The sequence below is a fragment of the Triturus cristatus genome, chromosome 2_2 (genome assembly GCF_964204655.1).
Source record: "Triturus cristatus chromosome 2_2, aTriCri1.1, whole genome shotgun sequence".
NCBI classification, from domain to species: domain Eukaryota; kingdom Metazoa; phylum Chordata; class Amphibia; order Caudata; family Salamandridae; genus Triturus; species Triturus cristatus.
The window spans coordinates 628,979,195-629,004,685 of NC_140582.1; the positions used below are offsets into that span (position 1 = coordinate 628,979,195).

Consider the following 25,491-nt stretch of genomic DNA (forward strand, 5'->3'; position numbering starts at 1 on the left):
GACCCACGCAACATCTCTATACGCCGACAACTTACTTTTCTATGTATGGGACATTGCAACTGATCTAACACCTATCCGGGACACACTGTCGGAGTTTGCCTCCGTGGCAGGACTCCGGGTCAACTGGGAGAAATCTGTCATCTACTCTCTCTACCCTGAGCAGATCCCGCAAGAGGTGTTCCTGTCACCTCCACCTCCTCGCTATCTGGGAATCCACCTTTACCACTCTGCTGCCAACCTCTATGAGGAGAACCTCAGTTGAGCTCTGGCGTTTATCCAAGCCCAGGTGTATTTCTGGAGCACCTTGCCTCTGGCCCCTATAGGTAGGTTGGCCCTGGTGAAAATGGTGTTGCTTCCTCGCCTTTTCTACCATTTCGCAAACCTCACTGTTGTCTCCTCTGCTCCGTTTTTTTACGGAACTGGAGTCCCTCCCCGTCGCCCTCGTCTGGAGGTCTGGTCACCGTCAAGCGGCTCTATCCAAATTACAATTGCTGACCGACCAGGGCGGCCTCAGGGCACCATACTTCGAGGCATACTTCTTGGCGGACAACTACAGTGGTTGTCTCGCTGGATGTTACCTGGGGGGGGCTTCTGCAGAGGCGCGCCCCTTGTCCATTCCTGCTCTCTTACTTTAGTGAACCTGAATACAACTATCTTAAAACCAAACCCTAGAATACCGACCATCTATACCCTAGCCAAGATTCAAAAGAATTTAACCCATCCACCAGGGAGACCCATCGTTTCCGGATGTGGCTCAATTCTGGAACCACTAAACAGGTACATAGACAATTTTCTACAGCTTTGGGTAACGGAAACCAAGTCCTATATACGTGATATGATGCATATCATACAAATAGTGGAAAACCAACCGTTTGATGGTACCACCCAGTTTCTGGTAACTATGGATGTTTCATCACTGTATACCAGCGTCCCGCAAGATCAGGCAATGGAAGTGATCAAAGAAGTACCGGACAGACAATCAGCGTCACACCGAATTCCCATCGATATTTATTTATTTATTTATTTATTTTTTGGTTCAATTATTGAGTATCGCCATGACTAAGAACTTTGCTTTTCAAGATGTTTTCTACTTCCAGTGCAAAGGAGTAGCGATGGGAGCAGGCTTTGGTTCTAGCCTAGCTAATCTCTTTATGGACAAATATGAAGATGAGAAAATGTACAGCATGGACAACCCATACATTGACAACATAAGTATGTGAAAGAGATACACTGATGATGTCCTGTTAATTTGGACCGGTACAGAACATGATTTGAAGAACTTCCACACTTGGTTAAATGCAAGATCAACGGATATTAAATGGAATATAACAACAAATCCATTAACTTCCTGGATCTAATGTTAAAAGTTGAAGACGCAAGGATTTATACTACGCTGTTCAGGAAACAGACGGAATGCAATACGCTCCTAAAGTACAATTCACACCACCGAAGGAGTTTGAGGGATAGACTTCATCAGACTGGATCCGCAAACATTTCGATCAGTACTTTTACATGTCACTAGGTGGCATTGTTCAGCCCTGCTTCAGTGTCGTCAACGGCAGAAGTGACGTGTGCGGTGCCTTTATATGCACCGTCCCAGCGTGCTGACCTCAGATCTTTTCTTTCTGTGCCTGTCAGCACAGATCCAGTGAGAGCTACCTCAGTTCGTTTTTAACTGACTTTTTTTGCTGTTTTTTTTCAAAACCTTCATTTGTAACATTGTCTCCTGGTTTGATAGGGATGTCCCCTAACGAGCCTACGGTGTGCAAACCCTGTCGTGCCTGTCACAAGCAGATGTCTGCAGCATACTCACACTTGGTTTGCTTATGGTGCTTTGAGCAGGACCACGACTCCAAAGCATGCCACACCATGAACCCAAAGGCATTGCGGGAGCACTCCCTGAAGCTCCTTGTCATCCGATGCCACGGATTGGCATACGCGATTGTATTCCATGAAGTTTAGCTTTAAATACTTCGATATGCATTTGCACTTCTCCTAGTAGAAGTTGGAAATTCCATATGAAACCCTTATTAGTTACATCTGTTGAAACTTGGAAATGGAATCCACTCCCAATATCCATTTTGGAGATTGTGGCCTTATTTAAGGTGATTGCTTTTCCCTAGCTGCTACATGACCCGGGAAACTCCCTGATGGTGTGGTAACCGAGTGTCTCATATGGTAAGACTTTCTGGTTTCTACCCTTGGGACTAAAAGTTATAAGAGAGTTATGGGATTTTTGGTAAAGTAACAATATGGAGTCCTTTGAGAACCTAAGGGCAGACTTTGAGCTGCACAAATCTCAGTTTTATAGATACCTTCAGCTACTTCACGTCTGTCGCATTGTCCAGATCTGAGAGTCCTTCCTGAATTTAGTGCATTAAAAGCCAAATTGGTGGTTGTTAGGATGGGCACAAAAAGTATATCCTGCTTTTCTATGCATTTCTAGGACCTTGCTATTTTAATGCCCCAACTTGTTTGGGGTGCTGCAACAATGCTTGGGAAGGACATGGGGCAACTTGATGAGGATGAACTTATGACTCCTCCTTGTGAATTGCCTATCTCATGTACATTTGAGTTAATTTATCTAAAATATCGTAACCTAGGATATTATACTCCAGAGTGGCTCTGAAAAAGAATAAATGTCTGTCCATGCTGCCTCTGTTGCCACTTACATGTCCTTGAATTCTTACAAACATGGTAGGAGTGTTATGTGTAAGGATTTCTGGGTGAACTTTCTGGGTGAAAGTTGATTGCTCCCTAACCCAGATTTAGGGATTGAAGGTGAAGTTCATTGCCCATCCTAGAGCGTGTCTGCATCATGGAAGACTATACAAGAGGGGCTTGCTGGATGGTTTGAATAAGGCTCCTACTGGAAAAAATGAAATATTGCTAAATACTTCATTGTTTAGCAATTCGAGAAATGGCTGTGATGGATACATTGGTGTTCGATACTAGATGAAGCTCTTTACTAGTCATGGTGTTGTTGCTCGCAAGCATTCCAGGATTCTGGTCACTACTGGAGCAAATTATACATTCCCCTATGATGCTGTGCAACAACAAGGTGATGGATGGAGTGCTTGAATTAATCTCAGCCAGTGGCAATCACTACGGTCGCACTCTAGTCCTTTGTTTTTTGCCCACAATGCCCCCTCAATTTGGAAACAGCCATATGGAAAACAGTCTTGACCCTGCCCCAATAGGAACAGTCCAGCCCGAACTTACATGTCAGTCCCTCCATGAACCGGAACACAAGCAACCCAAGTCTGGTTTCGCTTTGATTGGTGCTCCTTAGTCGGGTGTAGCTTGGTTCCAGTGGTACCGTGAGCCTGGGACCCACGTCTGGGCATACCTGTCGCCCTTAAAGTATCAACTGCACATCTCCATATGGCTCAGTGTAATGTATTTAATTGCAGTCATGAATAGGCCCTCTGTTTTGGTTGCCTCATGAGTACGGTGATGTGTTGCTGGATTGGTCTTGTATCTTCCTGTCGTTTGTCATGGACTGTTCTGTGACTGCTGCTTGCTTTACCAATGAAATGCAATAAAATTGATTATTAAAAAATGTCTATGCTTCCTTATCTTTGGCAGTTTTGTAACTTATTTATCTTTTTTTTAGGGCTGATCTTCTATACTACATTATTCTGCCGCGTTTAATGAGCTGTGCTTGTGGGAGAAGTTCAGTATTTATATATGTGTAGCTTGTTTTTTTCCCCTCTAGGTTTCAATACTAGGCCTGGGGGAAATTTCAATTACGCCAGAGTAATAGGAGGAAGGTAGTTCTGAGTTACTCTTAGACAATAACATGATTACACCTGCTTGTGTAATTAAGAGTAAGGGGGGGGGGCGTGGGGGTTCCTACTGACATGGCACAAGTGGCTGTTTGCACTGCTGTTTATGTTCTGTTGCAATTAGCACTATTTCGTAGCGCTATTGCATGCTGGTGTCCATTTTGGACGTGAGGGGGCATTTTAGTTAGAAGGAAATAGCGTTAAATGCCGATGTACTTTTCTCACGTAATTCCAGGTAATCTCATAATTTTTTTTTTCATTCTGAGTGATAATACTAAACTGATTTACCCGAGTTACGCCCACTCCTATTCAATATCCACCATTATACAGTGATTGATTAATTCATCCTATGTACTCTGAGAACGACTTGCTGTGATTTCGGCCTCTCGTAGTGGTGATGCCGACTTTATCCCATGGTCAACACAAGCACCCCTATGAGCAGACAAAGAGGAAGTGTATTGTTTGCTTATCAACCATTTTAGCCCCATGATTGGTTTCGCACTGAATTTTGCTCCTTTACAGTGCACAAAATTCCTACAAGTGGCTTGATCTGCGCAGGTTCTTCAACTGTCCTAAGCTCTAGAGAGGCATAAAATCCTTTTAGAAAACAATGTAATTTTTAGGTCTTGCCTAAAATAGGTCAGCGCTTATGCGCAGCATAGGGGGGACCTCTTGTAATTGGTTCGGTTTTTGGCCCAAAAACGTTCACGCGTTGCATTGCTTTCAATGGCAACGCGTGCACGTTTGGCGATTCCCTTGCAGGAGCGAGCGGCGCCATCTGTTAGCAATTATGGCGCTCGCTCCCGCAAGGTAAACGCTGCGCGACCCTGCAGTCGGCCGCCCTTTCCCCCCCCCCCCCACTTGTTGTCTCTGTTTCTGCTATGATAATGTGAAATTAGGGGCTAAGTCTTATGATCTGTGAATCCACGCCCCTCCCCCATCGTGCCTCTTCGGAAATAAGACTGGGTAGTATCTGGGTTAAAAGAGAGCCACCAAATGTCCTTAAGAAGGCAAATGGTGAATGCAGCTCTCAACACACTAATTTAAAAGCTTACTTTATTAGTCACTGGGCTTAAAAGTAGAATAAGCGGCTTTTGTTAGATTTCAAAGGTAGGAACTTTATGCAAGTAGACCGCTATGGCTAAACCTTGTCTTTATTGTGAAGATAACATTTGCTTTGGAGGAAGGGATCGCTTGTTTGATTTTATAATCAAATGCTTTAAGAATGTTGCCTGTTTGATGACTGATGAATAAGATCAGTTGCTGATAAGTCGTTATTTCTCTTTAGGTGGTGTGACGAGGATGACCGTCTCGCTGGTCGTCATTGTATTTGAGCTCACTGGTGGGCTGGAGTATATTGTGCCTCTTATGGCAGCGGTGATGACTAGCAAATGGGTAGGTGACGCCTTCGGCAGGGAAGGTATTTACGAAGCACACATCCGCCTAAATGGTTATCCCTTTCTGGATGCAAAGGAGGAATTCACGCACACAACCCTGGCTCGTGATGTTATGAGGCCGAGAAGGAATGAACCGCCTCTTGTCGTACTGACTCAAGACAACATGACTGTGGATGATATTGAAAGTGTAATAAATGAAACCAGCTACAACGGATTTCCAGTCATCATGTCGAAAGAATCCCAGAGATTGGTAGGATTTGCATTGAGAAGAGACTTGACACTTGCAATAGGTGAGACGTTTTGTGTTCTATTGTACACTGATTTGTTTCTAACATAAGCATAGTATATACAATTTGAAGCACCAGTATACCTCAATTACATTGCTCATCAGGACAAAGATGAGGCTAAAACGTTGGCTTCTTTCTTGCATTCCAGTGAATTCCATTGTATTCGTAGGAGGTTTTGTCGGTCATAAATTGGGATGCTTTAGGGTTTATATTTTTTTGTTCTGAGACATCGTTGTTGAAAAAATAACCTGTCACAACCCTGAAAAAGCCATTGTGTGAATGCATAATAAGCACTCGAAGAATAGTTTGGGGGAAGAAGTGAGTCAGATTTTTTTAGTGTCTCAGTTTCAGGAACTGGAATGTATCTAAAAAGGAGACCCAAGTTAAGAATTTCATTTATTAGCTGTGTAATATTTTAATAGTATGAAAATGGAAACCATAAAATGTTGGTAGTTGTACCCCAACATAGTTCATACTGGATGCGCCTGAGTTGACAAAACTGTTAGCATGAAATGCATAGACATGCTGGCACAGAAGACAGTATTATACCAGGAGCTCACTAGTGTATATTTGTATGAATTTACTTCCTTTGTTTTTCAAAGTTAACACCCTTATTGTTTTTTTTTTAATTAAATCTTCGTATACACATAAAACAATGTCTAGCTAAAAGATCTGAATGATTGTGACTTGTGTGGCATTGTTCTTACTTTTCTAGAAAATGCAAGAAAAAAGCAAGAAGGTATAGTCGGAAGCTCCCGAGTCTGCTTTGCGCAGCATACACCCTCACTGCCAGCAGAAAGTCCTCGCCCACTTAAGCTGCGGAGCATTCTTGATATGAGCCCTTTCACGGTGACTGACCACACGCCCATGGAGATAGTAGTGGATATATTCCGTAAGCTGGGGCTAAGGCAATGCCTTGTGACACACAATGGGTAAGTAGAGAACTAAAGTAAAACAAAATTCACTGCCTGCAGGTTTATGCCATGGAGGTCAGGGAAAGTTTAGGCATGATACTATTTGCATTCTGGAGTGGGTGACAAAGTGAAGGCTAGTACAGCAGTTCACAATCCTTGATTTCACTATGAATACCTCTTAGAGATAATTAAGAAGTTTGAAGAGCGGGCCCATGACCTTATTTGTATACTAATTTACCAGGACTATCTCCTTATAATTCCTCCCATTGTACAGTTAGGGAAACGTGAGGACTGGAACACTAAAATATGCCCAGTCATACACTAATTAGCAGGTGGCAGACCTGAGAGTATAAAAAAAACAAGGGGCAGATATTTTATTAGAAGGTCTGAAAAGGATGTAAAACACCTGTTCTACAATTAAATATTAACACACTCACACACCCACACCCACACATATCTTAATAGTTAATCTACGGTTTCAGGTGCATCGCTCTTCCCATAGGATTGGTATTTTTGAAAATCTTTAATAGCTTTGATGGTGTTTAAGAAAACTATCTTAAAGTTTAATTCATCCACGTTGATTCGATTGTGGATTGTTTCACCCATTTTTGTCTGGGTGAAATAGGTGTTTAGGGAAGTGTTGAACCCCACATTAATTTCCAGTTGGAAAGTTCTATAGCAGCTACAGCAACAACTGCTGGATGACTTTTCTCCAAACATAGATGTGGTGAAGCGGCTTGATCAAACTTGGAATCCTAATTTGGTTTTGTGAACATATGTCAACCTTTTTGTACTAAAAATCCGAAAGGAATAATGTTCAAATTAGGTTAACAAAATATATAGGTAGCTTGACAGTTTAGCCACCATCTTAAATTTGGCAAGTGTGGCAATGAAACATTTGTTAAACGAAAATGAAAATCTTATTGGCTAGGCAAATTTGGGCTTTCTGGTGACCAGCCAAATGTGATATGTGTTGTGGCACCAGTTCAGGGTCCCTGCATCTTTAAAACAATGTAGGGAGGGGTTAGTGGTACCACCAGGGAGGAAGTTGAGAGCTTTAAGAATCCCAGAGGGCACTCTCTCCAAACACTAAAAAGTTGTTTGTGCCCTGGAATTGACTTGTGCACTCATAGATTCACAAATCCTGAAAGGGGGACATTTTGTTTTGGATTTGTGGCTCCCATCCGAGTCCATTAATTTTCCAAAATCCGCATTGTTTTTATTTTCAGCTGCGAATCCTGGAAAAAACGCAGCACAAATGTGCAGGGGTGAATGCTCTACACAATGGAGCACTGTGGACACATAGGCTAAGAGTAGGACACAGCTAGTGAGGGTTTGATGGGTGCTGGGTCTTGACATAGACCATGCCTTGTTCCCAAAGCATGCCTCTTGTGACCTTCAGCTGTGTTTAGATGGCTTTGGTGGAACAGCAGTGGGTCGTAGCCAAGAGCATCCTTTCTGTCAACAAATAGCGTTAGCTTAAACAGGTTTGGCATTATGTAAATGCAGCCCAGAGTAATTGCTAGCGTCCATGATTATTTCTGATATTCTACCTGCCATTTGTTGTTTTATCAGTGAAAATCTTTTAGCCAACGCACCTCTTTGGTTGATATTGATATAGGTCAAAAAGAGGAGCTGTAGAGGGAAGACGTGCCAGAACACCCTCCAATCATATACTACTTAAACAAACAAGAACTGGCACCGCGTAGCACATATTATTTTGTGTAATCTGGACTGGGTGGAGGAAAGACAAGTTGATCAAAAACCTCCAACATCCATTAAATCATATGGTATAACCCCATCCAGTGTGCTACCAATACCTTAAAATTTCAGAACGACAGAAAAGGTAGAAACAAGAAAGTGAAAAGTCAGTCCTCAAAGTAATTCAACAAATAAACTCACTCTACACACACCCATATTCTTTGAAAAATAGGTGAAAAAATGTGTAAAGAAAGAGAAAGTATCTCACGTGCGCACCACCAGAGGAGCTACTGGTAGGTTCTCACCAGCTTGCCCACGTTTATTTCATCATTGATAACTTTCTCATGAGAAAAAAGAGTGATGTGTCCAGTGCAAAGAGAAAAACGAACACAACAAATGAATGTGCACCGTGAATACAAAAGAAAAAATGTACCAACAGAGACGAAGAAGGGGTTAGACTCACAATTACTCTCTTATTTATTTCAATTAGGAGTCTATCCCACTGGTTAAAAACACAGCATGTTGTATACCTTATTAATGACGGCCAACATGTTTCATTGCCAATATACTTGTGGCAAATTCATCAGGGCTATTGAGGTCAAAAATCACCTCCCTGGATACACAACAATAACAAGCATTTGCAATGCAATAGGTCTCGAATTTACGGGAGTTTAAGCTATTAGCATTGTAAATGACAATGTGTTTCATTTATGTTTCAAAAACCAAAACATAAATAAAAGGCATTGTCATTTACAATGCCAATAGCTCAAACTCGCGTAAATGCGAGACCTATTGCATTGCAGATGCTTGTTTTTGTCTGTGTACATCAAGGTGACACTGGATTCTTGGCTGCTGCTGATTCATTATGACATTCAACATTCTCTACAAAATCTTCTTTACAAAATGGCAACGGATTGTCTACGAACTGCTGAAGAAACAACATACATTTACCTGCCATCATCAAGATAACTCCAAAGACTAAAATTGAGAGCATACTGAAATATCGTGAGTTTGCATTTTCTATAAATCGGATTGTATCTTTTTAAAAGCATCCTTTGCGTGGATAGTCCTGAGCTCTGCAAAACAGGCTTCAACATCTAGGAACATTAGTAACCAAGCCACTCCTGTTGATGCTTTTAGGGAACAATCTTTCAGTCCTGGGGCAGGATTAAACAAGGACAACACTGGATGTTACTTAAATAGTAAAGGGCTATTGCACATTTAGCATGCAATTTCTCAGCAGAGCACAAGCCAGCCATTTCTGTAGGTATTGTAATCCCACTCCCCACCTGCAATATTAGATCCAATCACAGCATTATCCACAGAAGCCGATTGAAGACTAAAACAGACATCAACAGCACCATCACAGTGAGTCTCAAAAACCATTTGAAAGTGAATGATCTCGCACACAACACCAAGGCAAACTCGGAAATAATGCAGTCTGACATAACAGGGATCCACCAGGAAGAAGCTCAGAAGCTGAAATCAGAATATACAATGTTGGATACTCAGAAGCAAAAATAAGAAAAGAGTAATTGCTTTGTCTAAATCCTTATGTTTATCTCGTCAAAGAGACTTAGCTGAGTTGGAAGTTCGCAGCTGCTTGTGGTGTTTAAAGAGGACCCTAAATCAAGCGTGGAATTTCTCGAAATGTGGTTCCCGAAGGCACTAATAATCAACGTAAAAAATGACTTTGAACGTGAAGTAGCCCACACACTGTCAACTCCTAAGTCTCAAAATTCCAAGGACCATTGTATACAAAGTCCTCCGATACCAACAGGTAGAAACTTTTTGGACTATTCGTGATATAACAAACAGATCCTGTGGGAAGGAGTGAAGGTCAACATTTTCCAGGAATACTCCAAAGACACTGCCCTCCTTCGGAAAGGCTTGTGCGCGCTCACCCCGAGGCTGAAAAGTATCAATTTGCCATTTTGCATTTGTCAGCCAAAATGTGTGTCTTTCTAGGAAAAATCTCGGAATCGGAACTGGACATGAAAGCACAGAATGCAAAAGTACTTTTTCATAAAATCTGTTTTTTGTCTCCAATAGTTTCGTTAAAATTACTTCTACCAAAATGCTATGAAGTCCCAAAGCTATCTGATGATGGTTTCTCTCAGCTACGCCATTTCTCTTATTGTTGCCTTCTTGAAATGCTCCTTTTGTCCTATGAATGATTTTCCAATAGTTTTGGCATTATACTGAAAGAAATGTTAGTGTAGGTAGGTTAAGTAGTGTGACACCTAGAATTATTTCAATAAGTTAATCAGCAGCAAGTAACTTTATTTCGGTTCGTTGAACCATAAAAGTGCAGAATACAAGTATTAAAAGGTTCTCTTGCTCCACATTTTATCCTCATCTAATGATTTCATCTCTGACTTTGGTTTGTGAGTCATAACCCGAGACGATAATTGATAAAGCAATGTATTTAAACATTTTAATTGCTTCACAAAAATATAAACAAAGTAAACAACATTTTAAGGCATCACTTCTGAAGCACAGGTTAATGCCACATATTTCATTTTTCATTATATTGCTTTTATCAAACAATCTGCTTATACATGCACAATTACTGAAAAACGTAGTAGTGGACAACAGCGCTGGCTTAATCTTTATGACACGCTAACAAAAGATGTGCCTCCAACAAATTCTTAACTATCATTAAGGAATAAGCTGATCTCAGAGGGTTACAGAGGGCGCAGCATCACTATATAAACACAGCTAAAGTGTGGATTGCAATAACGAAGAGGGTCGTCCCTGTTCAGATATGATTCATCAGTATTACAAAAAAGACATATAAAAAATGTAAACATGTGGGAATTATGAAGCTTTTTCTTTTAAATGAACAAATTGGATGAGGTATTGTAAGTTTAACAACTCGCATGAGTTGGAAGGAGGCAGAAAAAGGGTAACTATCCAAAGCAGGAGACGCAAGCAAGGAGGGACAGGGTAAGGCACCAGCAAAAAAAAAAAAAATAACGAGCACCTTATTCTGGTGCCATGCGCTTTTTTCAGCTGTGCTCCCCTGCTACTGCTCAAGCAGAACCCGTCTAAACTTACTTTTGGTCGCAGAGGTCAGGTTCTTCTTGCCCTCTTTCAGCAGCTCTTTAATAAACTTGTTGGTTTTTTCCAGCTCCACCTCGTGAGCTCGTATCGTTTCCAGCAACCACGTACTGTCCAGGTAGCAGTCGCTGAACTCCCGTGGCTGCAATCCCATGATTAAAAAGAGTTTGATATCTCCGATTGACTCTGCCGAGCGAGATGCCGGCCCTGCTCCCGAAGTATGCTCAGCAGCAGCACCCTCTATAAGGGGGTGTGGAGGACAGATGAAAGCTCTGTTGGTGAAGGGACAAGGGAGAGATAGCAGCACTGCCTTAGAATTGGGATAGCAGCAGCGATGGCATCGGAGCAGGCCCAGCACCCGGCCTCCACCACATCCCCAAAACAGTAAAGTAACCTCGGCCATGCAGAACCCCAGGTGTCCCGCAAGTGGTGTGCGGAGCTAAAAAATAATTTTTTTAAAGCAGGCATCTCGGAACGGTGGCGGGGGCGGGCAAACACGGCACAGGAAGACGTAATATAAATGAGACAACAGCGTAAGTGGTGTGTGTGTGTACTTGCGCACTGAAAATAAAAACAAGCATTGGCCAGAATTGGGATAGCAGCAGCGATGGCATCGGAGCAGGCCCAGCACCCGGCCTCCACCACATCCCCAAAACAGTAAAGTAACCTCGGCCATGCAGATCCCCAGTTGTCCCGCAAGTGGTGTGCGGTGCTAAAAATAATTTTTTTAAAGCAGGTATCTCGGAACGGTGGCGGGGGAGGGCAAACACGGCACAGGAAGACGTAATATAAATGAGACAACAGCGTCAGTGGTGTGTGTGTGTACTTGCGCACTGAAAATAAAAAAACAATCATTGGCCACGCGGGCGAAATTGAGGCAGACGCGGTCGCGATTCACAAAAGCTTTGAAATAACAAAAGCATTAACATACACAAGCTTTGGCAACGCGGCCGCGAAAGTGAAAGTGACTACGGTGCTACGGAGGAAAGACTCATGGCGCTGCGCGCGTGCACGTTCACGTGCACTGCAGCTTTAGGCCACGGCAGCACTTTGAAAAGCCTGTATACAAAATGTCTCGGCCAGATCAGCGCAAGCGCTGGATCAGGTCGAGACCTAAAAAAGGACTAGTGGGAGCCATGGGCCCACATACCAACTCCCAAACCAGTCACAAGGGCGTGTAAAATGTCTGCTATCACGTCCCTGTCCGACAAAGCATACTCGTTGCTAGTGCCTGCGTCGTCTATCTTCACACACGGGCGGTAACTCAAAGAATATGGGTGTGTGTAGAGTGAGTTTAGTTGTTGAATTACTTTGAGGACTGACTTTTCACCTTCTTGTTTCTACCTTTTCTGTCGTTCTGAAATTTTAATGTATTGGTAGCACACTAGATGGGGTTATACCATATGATTTAATGGATGTTGGAGGTTTTTGATCAACTTGTCTTTCCTCCACCCAGTCCAGATTACACAAAATAATATGTGCTACGCGGTGCCAGTTCTTGTTTGTTTAAGTGATATTGATATAGCCCAGTTTCCATTTCTACATTTCTTTTAAACATAAAGGGAGCAGAAGCAAGGTGCAAAAACTGGTTACCAGGACGCATATACATTTTTATCCATTCTAAATTTAAAATGTTAAGAGTACACGTTGTCTGAAAATTTAACTATTATTTGGGTCAACTTTTGTTTGGGCTTTTTGTCAGATGTTATCCCCAACCAGTTCCTGAAAGCAACAGTTTAGTAACTATCAATATAGAGTATTTTATTTCTATTCTACATTATTACTAAGGGGTTTACATATTCTGATTGGTACACATGCTCTTTCTCAGACTTGTCAATTTTCTATGCATATGAATTCACAGATCGAAAATAACAGAATCACCAGTATAGGGCTTAGTAAGACACACATTCAAACGGGTAAACCATGCTCAGCTCAGCACCTATCCCCCTTCATATATTTGATTTATATGCTTCTCATCATGGGAGACTTCCGAATCCTGTTCCATATCTTATTCCGTGTGTGTTGGCTGTTCTTCTGTAATCAGCCAGCTCCGGAGAAAAATGATGTTCGAGGCATATGAGCTGCAGATTGTACACTTAGCATAGATCGCCATCTGGTGTTGGGCCCGGATGTTTGCAGTTTGTTTTTCTTCTTGGACAGTCTTTGGAAGTCACAAGTTTGGTGACTCCTCCTTCGGTCCGTACTGCGCATGGGCTTCGGCTCCATCCTCAGATTGTTTTTTTCCGCCATCGGGCTCGGATGTGATACTTCGTGCTCCGGCTTCGAACTTCTACGGTTCCAGCCTCGACGGAAAATCCTCGTTTCTTCGAGTTTCTTCATCACCATCTTCATCTCTCGAAGCGGCACTTTTCTCCATCCCGTACATCGGCACCGGCCTTCGGGCCCTCCTCGACTCCGGTCCCGGCCGATGGAAAGGACTCCGTTCAAAAAGTGCCCAAAATGTGGGTCTAAATTTCCCCACACCGACCTCCATCTGGTGTGTAATCTTTGCCTCACTCCAGAACACGAGGCCAGAGACTGCCCCGCCTGTAAGTCTTTTCGATCGAAGAAAACCATCCGGGATCGAAAAGCTCGACGCACCATGGCGCACTCATCGTCTGCAGCTCCACCGGACATCTTCGGAGACGCCGCAGAAGCTTCGGGGTAAACACACACCGAGCAGGAAGAAGACGTCGTCAGCGCTTCCGAGGCCGACGACTCCGACGTGGAGGGCATCACACCGGCGCAGCGGGCCGTGAGTACTGTGCCCCCTCCCACCCCCGCGCCCAAAACCAAAGAGACTCAGGTTACTCCCTCGCCTGCCGGCCTGGGCAAAACCAAGACCAAAGCTTCGATCACCCCACCTTCGGGCTCGGTGTCGAAGCATCCAAAGTCTCACGGCAGCTCGGGATTGAGCCAGCCGATGCCCGGTGCCGAAAAACAGCATCCGGCACCGAAGAAAGCAATATCCAGCTCGACTCCGAAGCCACCGGTGCCGAAGCCTGGACTCTCGGTGCCGACCAAACACAAACATAAATCTGTCGGCTCCGGCGCCGAAAACTCCTTCGACGCCGAAAAAACTGGAGGCCCCAAAAAAGCATGGCGCACACAAACCATCGAAGTCCTCGGTTCCGAAATCACCGGTGCCGACGGACGATTCGACGCCACTGGCTCTGTTTACACCAGACCCTCTACAAAAGACTCTGTCCAAAGATCCAAAGACTGGACTATTGACTTTAATTATCAAGAAAAGACGCCTTGATACTCCGGCTCCTCCTCCACCACCCAAACGGAAGGACTCTGCTACTTCTCCCCTCAGAGTGCCCTCCCCACTACCACCTCCCCTACCTCCTCCACCCCCTCCCCCTCCCAGGTCTCCGCCACCTTTACCTCACTACTCTCCGGCCCCGTCCCCAGATCCGGACGACGGGGACCCGGACAATTACCCGGCGGACGCCCCAATGGATCCCACTCCACCAGGGACCCCAGACCCGTGGGAGGATTACAATAACCCTGATGTACCCGGTATTCCTCAGGACGACCTATACCCATCCAGGCCGTCTCCTCCAGAGGACTCCTTAGGGTTCCATCATTTAGTGCAGAGAGCAGCACACTACCATGGGGTGGACATGCACACTGAACCAGTGGAAGACGACTTCTTACTGGATACATTCAACATACAGGACAAATCCACCTCTATCTTACCCATGCTTAAGGGTGTCACCAAGCATGCCGCAGAGGTGTTCAAAGACCCTGTCAGGGCCAGGGTACTAAACCCTAGAATAGAGAAAAAGTATAAGGCGGCACCCACAGACCCTGCATACATTAAGGGCCCTGCTCCCTTAGATTCCCTAGTTGTCTCTACAGCTAGAAAGCGGGCTAACTCCCAGTCCTCAGGAGAAGCCCCACCGCCAGACAAGGAATCCAAACTCCTAGACGCATCTGGCAAGCGCACCGCCTCTCAAGCTGCAAACATGTGGCGCATTGCAAACACACAAGCGCTACTTGCGCGCTATGACAGAGCACACTACGACGAACTTGAGGCTCTTATGCAGCACCTCCCCGAGAAACACAAGCGTAGGGCTCATGAGCTAATACAGGAGGGTAAACTCATTACAAACACCTCCATTAAATGTGCCCTTGATGCAGCCGACACTGCTTCTAGAGCCATAAATACCAGTGTCCTGCTTCGTCGCCATGCCTGGCTCAGGATCTCAGGGTTTAAGCCTGAAGTCCAGGCGTCCATACTCAATCACCCCTTTGACCAACAAACTCTCTTTGGGCCCAAGGTAGACGAAGCGTTGGAAAAGATGAAAAAGGACACAGACACAGCAAAGTCTATGGGGGCACTCCAAACACAAGCCTCTAAACGTTCCTTTCGACGCTCCTCCTTTCGTGGCACAGGCAGAGGCTTCTCCACCGATAGCACCTCTACCTCCTACAAATCTCCTCCTCAAAATACCTTTTCAAAGGGCAACCAAAGAGGTGGTTACAGAGGCAACAACAATAAGGGCAGGGGCAAAACTAACAACACCCGTTCTGCCACCCCGCCCACACAATGACTTCCCTCCGCTCCCCCCAGACCATTCCACTCCGGTCGGGGGCAGACTACAAAACTTTATCCACGCATGGGAGTCCATAACATCGGACAAATGGGTGACCCAAATCATTCGGTCAGGGTACTGTCTCGAGCTAACATCTACCCCGCCCAATATCCCACCAAGGCACCGTCCAATGTCTCAAGAACATTCCACACTGCTCAAACAGGAGGTACTCTCCCTCCTCCAAAAACACGCAATAGAGCAGGTCCCCATCAATCAGCAAAATCTAGGGGTTTACTCCCTATATTTCCTAATACCAAAGAAAGACGGTACCCTCAGGCCCATTCTGGACCTCCGGCCTCTAAATGCCTACATACATTCAGACCATTTCCATATGGTCACCCTACAACAAGTCCTCCCGCTCCTCTGTCAGGGAGCCTTTCTCACAACCTTGGATCTGAAAGACGCATACTTTCACATTCCAATACACCCCTCTCACAGGAAATACCTCAGGTTCGTGGTGGACGGGCAACATTACCAATTCACGGTTCTCCCCTTCGGGGTCACCACCGCACCACGGGTGTTTACCAAATGCCTAGCGGTAGTAGCAGCACACCTCAGACGTAAACACATTCACGTCTTCCCTTACTTAGACGACTGGCTGATAAAAGCCGCGTCTTACCACCAATGCGTGCAGCATACAAACAGCACCATCCAACTGCTCCACCAGCTAGGCTTCACGGTGAACTACCAAAAGTCCCACCTCATACCATCTCACACAAAGCAATATCTCGGGGCCACTATAGACACCTCCAAAGGTATTGCCTATCCAAACACAACCAGAATCACAAGCATTCAAGCCTTACGCAAAACATTCCTTCCCCAACACTCTCTTCCAGCAAGAGTGTTCATGAAGCTCATAGGAATGATGGCGTCTTGCATCTTTATAGTGCCCCATGCAAGACTACACATGCGTCCACTTCAAGAGTGCCTAGCACAACAGTGGAACCAGGCCCAGGGTCAGCTGACGGATCTGGTGTTGGTGGACGGCCGCACACATCACTCTCTGCAGTGGTGGAACACCACAAACCTTTCCAAAGGGCGGCCGTTCCTGGACCCGGTTCCTCAGGTGATTCTAACAGCGGACGCATCGCTCTCCGGCTGGGGAGCGCACCTCCTACACCTCACAATGCAAGGTCTATGGACGCCACAGCAAAAATTGCTCCACATCAACCATCTGGAGCTCTTGGCGATCTTTCTAGCCCTAAAATCTTTCCAAAAACAGATTTCGGGCAAAGCAGTCCTCATTCGCACAGACAACATGACTGCAATGTATTATATCCAAAAACAGGGGGGGGGACACACTCTCCCCAGCTCTCCCGCTTAGCCCAGAGCATATAGAGATGGGCAATTCCCCAAAACATCTTTCTCCTGGCACAACACGTTCCAGGCGTACAAAACACCATGGCAGATCTGCTCAGCAGACAAACGCAACAACTACACGAATGGGACCGCATCCACAAGTTCTTCACCCATTCTTCCAACAGTGGGGGCACCCTCAGATAGACCTCTTCGCCACCCACGAAAACAAAAAATGCCCAAGCTTCGCCGCCAGATACCCACACCCATTGTCCAAGGGCAATGCGATATGGATGAACTGGTCAGGCAGATTTGCATACGCCTTTCCACCTCTCCCACTAATTCCATTAGTGGTCAGGAAGCTACAACAGCACTCCCTCACACTCATTCTAGTAGCTCCGACGTGGTCCAGGCAACCGTGGTACACCACGCTACTACAACTATCAGTGGTACCACATCAAAAACTGCACCTATCCCCATGCCTCCTAACCCAGAACCATGGAGAAATCAGGCACCCGGACCCAGCTCAGCTCAACCTGGCGATCTGGCTCCTGAAATCCTAGAATTCGGATACCTTAACCTTCCCCCTGATTGCATGAACATCATCATGGAAGCCAGACGTCCTACCACTAGAGCATGTTATGCCGCAAAGTGGAAAAGATTTGTTATTTACTGCCGTAACAATACAATCAACCCTTTAGATGCATCCATACAGCACATCATATGCTATCTGCTCCATCTTCACAGGTGTAACCTGGCATATTCATCCATACGCCTACACCTAGCAGCGATCGCTGCTTATCTACAAAACAGACAGCATTTATCTCTCTTCAGAGTGCCCGCTATTAAAGCCTTCATGGAAGGCCTTAAACGAGTAATTCCTCCCAGGGCACCACCTTCCCCTGTATGGAATCTAAATTTAGTTCTTACACGACTAATGGGTCCGCCCTTCGAACCAATGCATAAATGCGAGCTACAGTTTCTCACCTGGAAAACAGCTTTTCTCGTAGCTATCACTTCCCTTAGAAGGGTTGGTGAAATACAAGCGTTCACTATACAGGAACCCTTCATACAAATACATCACAGCAAGGTCATACTTCGCACAAATCCGAAGTTCCTGCCCAAGGTCATTTCCCCCTTCCATCTCAATCAATCGGTGGAATTACCTGTCTTCTTCTCGCAACCTCAATCTGTTGCAGAAAGAGCCTTACATACACTCGATGTAAAAAGGGCCTTGCTATACTACATACAAAGAACGCAACCCTTCAGGAAGACTAAACAATTGTTCGTCTCCTTCTCTCCACCACATAAAGGCAACCCCATTTCTAAATCGGGGATAGCTAGGTGGATTGTAAAATGCATACAGATTTGCTACCAAAAGGCTAAAAGAACATTATCTGTTCCGCCTAAAGCCCATTCTACAAGAAAGTTAGGGGCTTCTATGGCCTTTCTAGGGAATATACCCTTAGATGACATCTGCAAAGCAGCCACATGGTCTACACCGCACACCTTCACAAAACATTACTGTGTAGATGTGCATTCCAAGCAGCAAGCTAGAGTGGGCCAGGCTGTACTAAAGACACTATTTCAAACCACTGCAACGGATACCGGTGGTCGCCGCTAGGGTTGGGTACTGCTATATAATCTATGCTAAGTGTACAATCTGCAGCTCATATGCCTCGAACGGAATATGCTACTTACCAGTATGCATCTGTTCTTGGCATGTAGAGCTGCAGAGTTGTACACGCCCACCCGCTTCCCCGGCTACCTGTATCCGTTCCAGTACATCTTATTTAGATACTACACACATGGGTTTCTCACTGTGATTACCAAGCTCCATCATTTCCCTGTTGGCGAAAAACAATCTGAGGATGGAGCCGAAGCCCATGCGCAGTACGGACCGAAGGAGGAGTCACCAAACTCGTGACTTCCAAAGACTGTCCAAGAAGAAAAACAAACTGCAAACATCCGGGCCCAACACCAGATGGCGATCTATGCTAAGTGTACAACTCTGCAGCTCTACATGCCAAGAACAGATGCATACTGGTAAGTAGCATATTCCTTGCCGACCATAACAAAATGTAAGAGGACAGTGTGCAAACATTTGGAGTTAATGAATAGTAGTGTACAGTCATGGCACTCGCTTCTGACCCTAGCATGGCTAACTAATTCTCTGCATGACTAATGCAACAAGCCTGGCAATGTCTGTTTCAAGAACAGAGTGCTTGCCTTTTTCTGTCACTGCATTTCTTCAGCAAGTGCATTTGCCAGGTTCTTCTCATGTGCATGAACATTTCATACTGGTGTATGTCTATGTCAGTGGTACCAAAAATGGGTCTGAGAACCAAAAAGAATATAGCCCATTTTTAGCAATTTTTACTTTTTTTGTAATAATGCTTGACTAGTACTGGGGTTAGCGAGGCTAAGGAGATTAATCAGCGTTGTCATAGAGGTAACAGTGTGACCAAAAGAGTTCACAACATAACTAAGTGTAGGCAGTGAATGTATGAGACTGTGTAGTGCACATATTAAAGATGTGATTGTTAATGTGGTTCTGGCTCACTTTTCAAAATTGAACATGGACGAATGTCATATGTCTTTCTTTAGAAAATAATTAATGCAATGTCTCATGCAGAGATTGTAAGTGAAATGCACAAAGCAACAAGTAATTTATTTAACAGATATGCCTAACTGAGCCATTGACATGTTAACAAACTACTTTTGGCTTGGTACATATAAAACACATCTCCTTGAGTGCAAATATATCTCAACAGCAAACAGAACAAGCAACCCTGCCTCGTCCTTGTCACCCCACCAGCACTGTATTAGGCCAACAACGTACTCCACCTTCTCTTTTCCAATTAATGCTTCCAACTGAAGAGTCCTAACCCTTAGAATATGCCAAGTGCCAGACAACAACCAGAAGATTTAAATAGTGTTGCTCTCGCACACCAGTAGGAGGCATCGTACAGCTCCAAGCAGACTTCATTGTGCCCCAGAAGTGATGAATGAAGCCTCATATAAGTGCCATCCTCTGCGCACTGTGATCATTTCCTTTCTTTCTGTGTCATCTTATGCGGATCCAGAGCTCCCTCCCAAACATTTCTTTGGCAGTTGACAAAATGTTTGCTCCAAAATTCTTTTGTTCGAGACATATGAGCTGCAGATTATACACTGTGCATAGATCGCCATCTGGTGTTGGGCCCAGATGTTTGCAGTTTGTTTTTCCTCTTGGAAAGTCTTTGGAAGTCACGAGGTCGGTGACTCCTCCTCTGGATGGTATTGCACATGGGCTTCGGCTCCATCCTCGGATAGTTTTTTTCCGCCATCGGGCTCAGATGTAATACTTCGCGCTCCGGTTCCGAACTTTTCCAGTTCAACGATCGACGCAAAATCCTCGCTCATCGAGATTCTTCAGATAAATAAATCATCTTAATCACCTTCTCTTCGGCACTTCTTCGATTCCGGTCGTCGACGGCGGCCTTCGGGCCTATCCCGGCTCCGGTCTCGGCTGATGGAAAGAACTCCCTTCAAGAAGTGCCCTCGATGTGGGTCCAAATTCCCCCACGCCGATCTTCATGAGGTGTGCAACCTCTGCCTCTCCCCTGAACACGAGGCTCGAGACTGTCCCGCCTGCAAGTCTTTTAGATCGAAAAAGACTATTCGAGATCGAAGGGCCCGACGCAACATGGCACACTCCTCGACCTCCGCTCCAGTTGACATCTTCGGGGACGACGTCGAAGCTCCGGGACAGCAGAACATCGAAGAAGATGACGACGATCTCTTCAGTGCTTCCGAGGCCGACGAATCAGATGTGGAGGACATCACCCCGGCGCAGAGGGTCGTGAGTACTATACCCCCTCCCACACCCACGCCGATACCCAAAAAGGCTTCGGTCACCCCTTCGCGCCAAGGCAAGACCAAGGACACTGCTTCTAAAAACCCCACCTTCGGGCCCGGTGAAGAAGCCAAATAAGCCTTCCGGCGGCTCGGGCTCGAGCCAGCCTGCCAGCGGTGCCGAAAAACACCCTTCGGCACCGAAGAAAAAATGGGCCTCCACCTCCGCACCGAGCCCAGCAAAGCCCTCGGAGTCGAAACCCGCCCTCTCGGTGCCGACCAAACATCATAAGGCCCTCGGCACCGACACTCCTGTGCCGAAGCCTCTCGGCACCGAACAAAAAATCGAAGGTCCCGAAAAAGCACGGCCCAGACAAGCCTAAAAAGCCGTTGGCCCCGAAAACCTCGGCGCCGACCGAACAACCAGTGTCGCAAGAACTTTTTACACCAGATCCTCTACAAAAGACACTTACCAAGGATCCAAAAACTGGACATTTGACACTGTCTTCAAAAAAGAGACATTTGGACAAACCAGCTCCACCTCCACCTCCAAAGAGCAAGGACACTGCTACCTCCCCTTTCAGAGTGCCTTCCCCACCTCCTCCACCCCCTCCACCCTCCCCACCCTCCCCACCTCCACCCCTGCCTCATCGCTCTCCGACCCTGTCTCCAGACCATGATGATGAAGGGGACCCTTACTATGATCCAGCAGATGTGCCACAAGTCCCCACCCCTACTGGATCCCCAGACCCATGGAATGACTATAACAATCTAGACATCCCAGATGTCCCACAGGATGACCTTAATCCATCTAGGCCATCCCCACCAGAAGACTCGTTAGGTTTTCACCACCTACTACAGAGGGCAGCACATTATCACGGGGTAGAGCTACATACTGACCCAGTGGAGGAAGATTTTCTCCTAGACACCTTCGATTCTGCACATAGGTCCACTGCGATACTACCTATGCTAAAAGGAGTAATCAAACATGCACCGGAGGTTTTTAAAGACCCAGTCAGGGCTAGGGTCCTAAACCCTCATATAGAGAAAAAATATAAAGCAGCCCCCACAGATCCTTCATACATTAAAGGCCCTGCACCACTGGATTCCTTAGTGGTATCTACAGCTAGGAAGCGTTCAAATTCTCAGGCGTCAGGCGAAGCACCACCACCTGACAAAGAGTCCAAGCTCCTAGACGCATCAGGGAAGCGCACTGCGTCACAAGCCGCCAATATATGGCGTATCGCCAACACTCAAGCGCTATTGGCCAGATACGACAGAGCGCATTATGATGAGTTAGAGGCCATCATGCACCATCTCCCTGAAAAATATAAGAATAGGGCTAATGAATTGATCCAAGAGGGAAAAACTATAACTAATACCTCTATACGCTGTGCCCTAGATGCAGCAGACACAGCCTCCAGGGCCATAAACACCAGTGTCCTCCTTTGTCGCCACGCCTGGCTAAGAGTTTCGGGTTTTAAACCTGAGGTGCAAGCCTCCATATTAAATCACCCATTCGATCAACAACATTTATTTGGTCCAAAAGTTGATGAAGCCCTCAAAAAGATACTGATACGGCAAAATCCATGGGAGCCCTACAGACACACACTCCTAGGCGCTCCTTTCGCCGCTCTTCCTTTCGGGGCACCGTTAGAGGCTACTCCTCAGATGGCGCATCCACGTCATATAAATCCCCTCCTCAGTCTACCTTCACAAAGGGTTATCAAAGAGGTGGCTACAGAGGCAATAATAATAAAGGCAGAGGCAAGACAAACACCGCCCGCTCTGCCACGCCACCTACCCAATGACTTTCCCCCGCTCCCTCCAGACCATTTCACTCCGGTCGGGGGCAGAATACAAGATTTCCTTCACGTCTGGGAGACAATCACCTCAGACAGATGGGTGACCCAAATTATTCATTCAGGGTACTGCCTAGAACTAACATCTACCCCCCCCCCCCCCCCCCAAACATTCCACCCAGGCAACGCCCAATGTCTCAAGAACATGCCACGTTACTAAAACAGGAGGTAATCTCCCTCCTTCAAAAACAAGCCATAGAGCAAGTCCCCATCAATCAACAAAATTTAGGGGTCTGCTCCCTGTACTTTCTGATTCCAAAAAAAGACGAGACTCTACGACCTATTCTAGATCTCAGGCCTCTAAACACTTACATACATTCAGACCATTTTCACATGGTGACCCTTCAACAGGTTCTCCCACTCCTCTCCCAGAACGACTTTCTCACCACACTGGACTTGAAAGACGCATACTTTCACATCCCAGTACACCATGCTCACAGAAAGTACCTCAGATTTGTAGTGGACGGGCAACACTACCAGTTCAAGGTGCTCCCGTTCTGGGTCACAACAGCACCAAGTGTATTCACCAAGTGCCTATCAGTAGTGGCGGCACACCTCAGAAGACAGCACATTCACGTCTTCCCATATTTGGACGCCTGGCTAATAAAAGCCACGTCCTACGACCAATGTGTGCGCCATACCGCTGCTACAATCCAACTACTTCACCAGCTAGGTTTCACGGTGAACCACCAAAAGTCTCACCTGGTACCATCACACACAAAACAATACCTCGGTGCCACCATAGACACCTCAAAAGCCATAGCCTATCCCAATCCTGCCAGGATTGCAAACATACAGGCTCTGCGTCAAAAATTCATACTTCAACACTCTCTCCCAGCAAGAGTGTTTATGCAACTGATAGGGATGATGGCCTCTTGCATTTTTATAGTGTCTCACGCAAGACTCCAGATGCGTCCACTCCCAAGAGTGTTTAGCGCGCCAGTGGAACCAGGCCCAGGGGCAACTGACAGATCTGGTGTTGGTAGACGGTCGTACCCATCGCTCTCTGCAGTGGTGGAACACCACAAACCTTTCCAAAGGTCGACCGTTCCTGGACCCAGTCCCACAAATAATACTAACAACAGACGCATCGCTCTCCGGCTGGGGAGCTCATCTGTTACATCTCACAGTTCAGGGCACATGGACGCCGCAACAAAAGTTACTCCACATCAACCATTTGGAGTTACTGGCAATCTTCCTAGCCCTAAAATCCTTCCAGACGCAGATTTCAGGCAAGGCAGTCCTCATTCGCACAGACAACATGACTGCCATGTACTACATTCAAAAACAGGGGGGCACACACTCTCCACAGCTCTCTCAATTAGCACAGAGCATATGGAGATGGGCAATTCCGCAGAAAATCTTTCTCCTGGCCCAACACGTCCCAGGAGTCCAAAACACTGTGGCAGATCTGCTCAGCAGACAGACGCAGCAGATCCACGAGTGAGAACTTCACCCACAGGTTCTTCACCCGTTCTTTCAGAATTGGGGGCATCCACAAATAGACCTATTCGCCACCCACGAAAACAAAAATGCCCAAGCTTCGCCGCCAGATATCCACACCCATTGTCCACAGGCAATGCGATATGGATGAACTGGTCAAACAAATTTGCATACGCTTTTCCACCTCTCCCACTAATTCCATTAGTGGTGCGAAAGCTACAACAGTATTCCCTCACACTAATCCTAGTAGCTCCAACATGGGCCAGACAACCGTGGTACACCACACTGCTGGAACTCTCAATAGTACCACACCAAAAGCTGCACCTCTCACCACGCCTCCTAACCCAGAACCATGGAGAAATCAGGCACCCGGACCCAGCTCAGCTCAACCTTGCGATCTGGCTCCTGAGGTCCTAGAATTCGGATACCTGAACCTTCCCCCTGATTGCATGAATATTATCAGGGAAGCTAGGCGCCCTACTACTAGGGCATGCTATGCTGCAAAGTGGAAAAGATTTGTTGTTTACTGCCACAACAACACAATCAACCATCTAAGTGTGTCCATACAGCACATTATATGTTACTTGCTCCATCTACAAAGGTGTAACCTAGCATATACATCCATCCGGTTACACCTCGCAGCAATTGCTGCTTACTTACAAAACAGGCAGCACCTATCACTCTTCAGGGTGCCTGCCATCAAAGCCTTTATGGAAGGCCTCAAAAGAGTAATTCAACCCAGGCTACCACCCTCACCTGTCAGGAACTTAAATATAGTTCTCACAAGGCTAATGGGACCCCCTTTCGAACCATTACATAAATGTGAGCTGCAGTTTCTCACATGGAAAACAGCTTTTCTAGTGGCCATCACTTCCCTTAGAAGGGTTAGTGAAATACAAGCACTCACGATACAGGAACCTTTTCTTCAAATGCATCAGAACAAGGTTGTACTCCGCACCAATCCAAAATTTCTACCCAAAGTCATTTCTCCCTTCCATCTAAACCAGTCGGTAGAATTACCAGTCTTTTTCTCACAACCTCAAACTGTTGCGGAAAGGGCTTTACACACACTGGATGTTAAAAGGGCCTTACTTTACTACATCCAAAGAACACAACCTTTCAGAAAAACCAAACAACTATTTGTCTCCTTCTCTCCACCACATAAAGCCAACCCTATTTCTAAATCAGGGATAGCTAGGTGGATTGTAAAATGCATACAGATTTGCTACCACAAAGCAAAGCGAACGCTATCTGTTCCCCCCCCAAAGCCCACTCTACAAGGAAGATAGGGGCTTCTAT

At 45.8% G+C, this 25,491-nt stretch overlaps 1 protein-coding gene across 5 annotated transcripts in view; it reads left to right on the plus strand.

Annotated features, from left to right (window-relative positions):
• CLCN3 (Cl-/H+ antiporter 3) overlaps positions 1 to 25,491 on the plus strand; it is an 846,805-nt gene that overhangs the window by 788,801 nt on the left and 32,513 nt on the right. For all 5 annotated transcript variants that reach the window (XM_085641816.1, XM_085641819.1, XM_085641817.1 and 2 more), the window contains 2 exons: positions 5,077 to 5,475; positions 6,188 to 6,404. In XM_085641816.1, the coding sequence (XP_085497942.1) occupies positions 5,077 to 5,475; positions 6,188 to 6,404 (616 nt within the window). The remainder of the gene's footprint in view (positions 1 to 5,076; positions 5,476 to 6,187; positions 6,405 to 25,491) is intronic.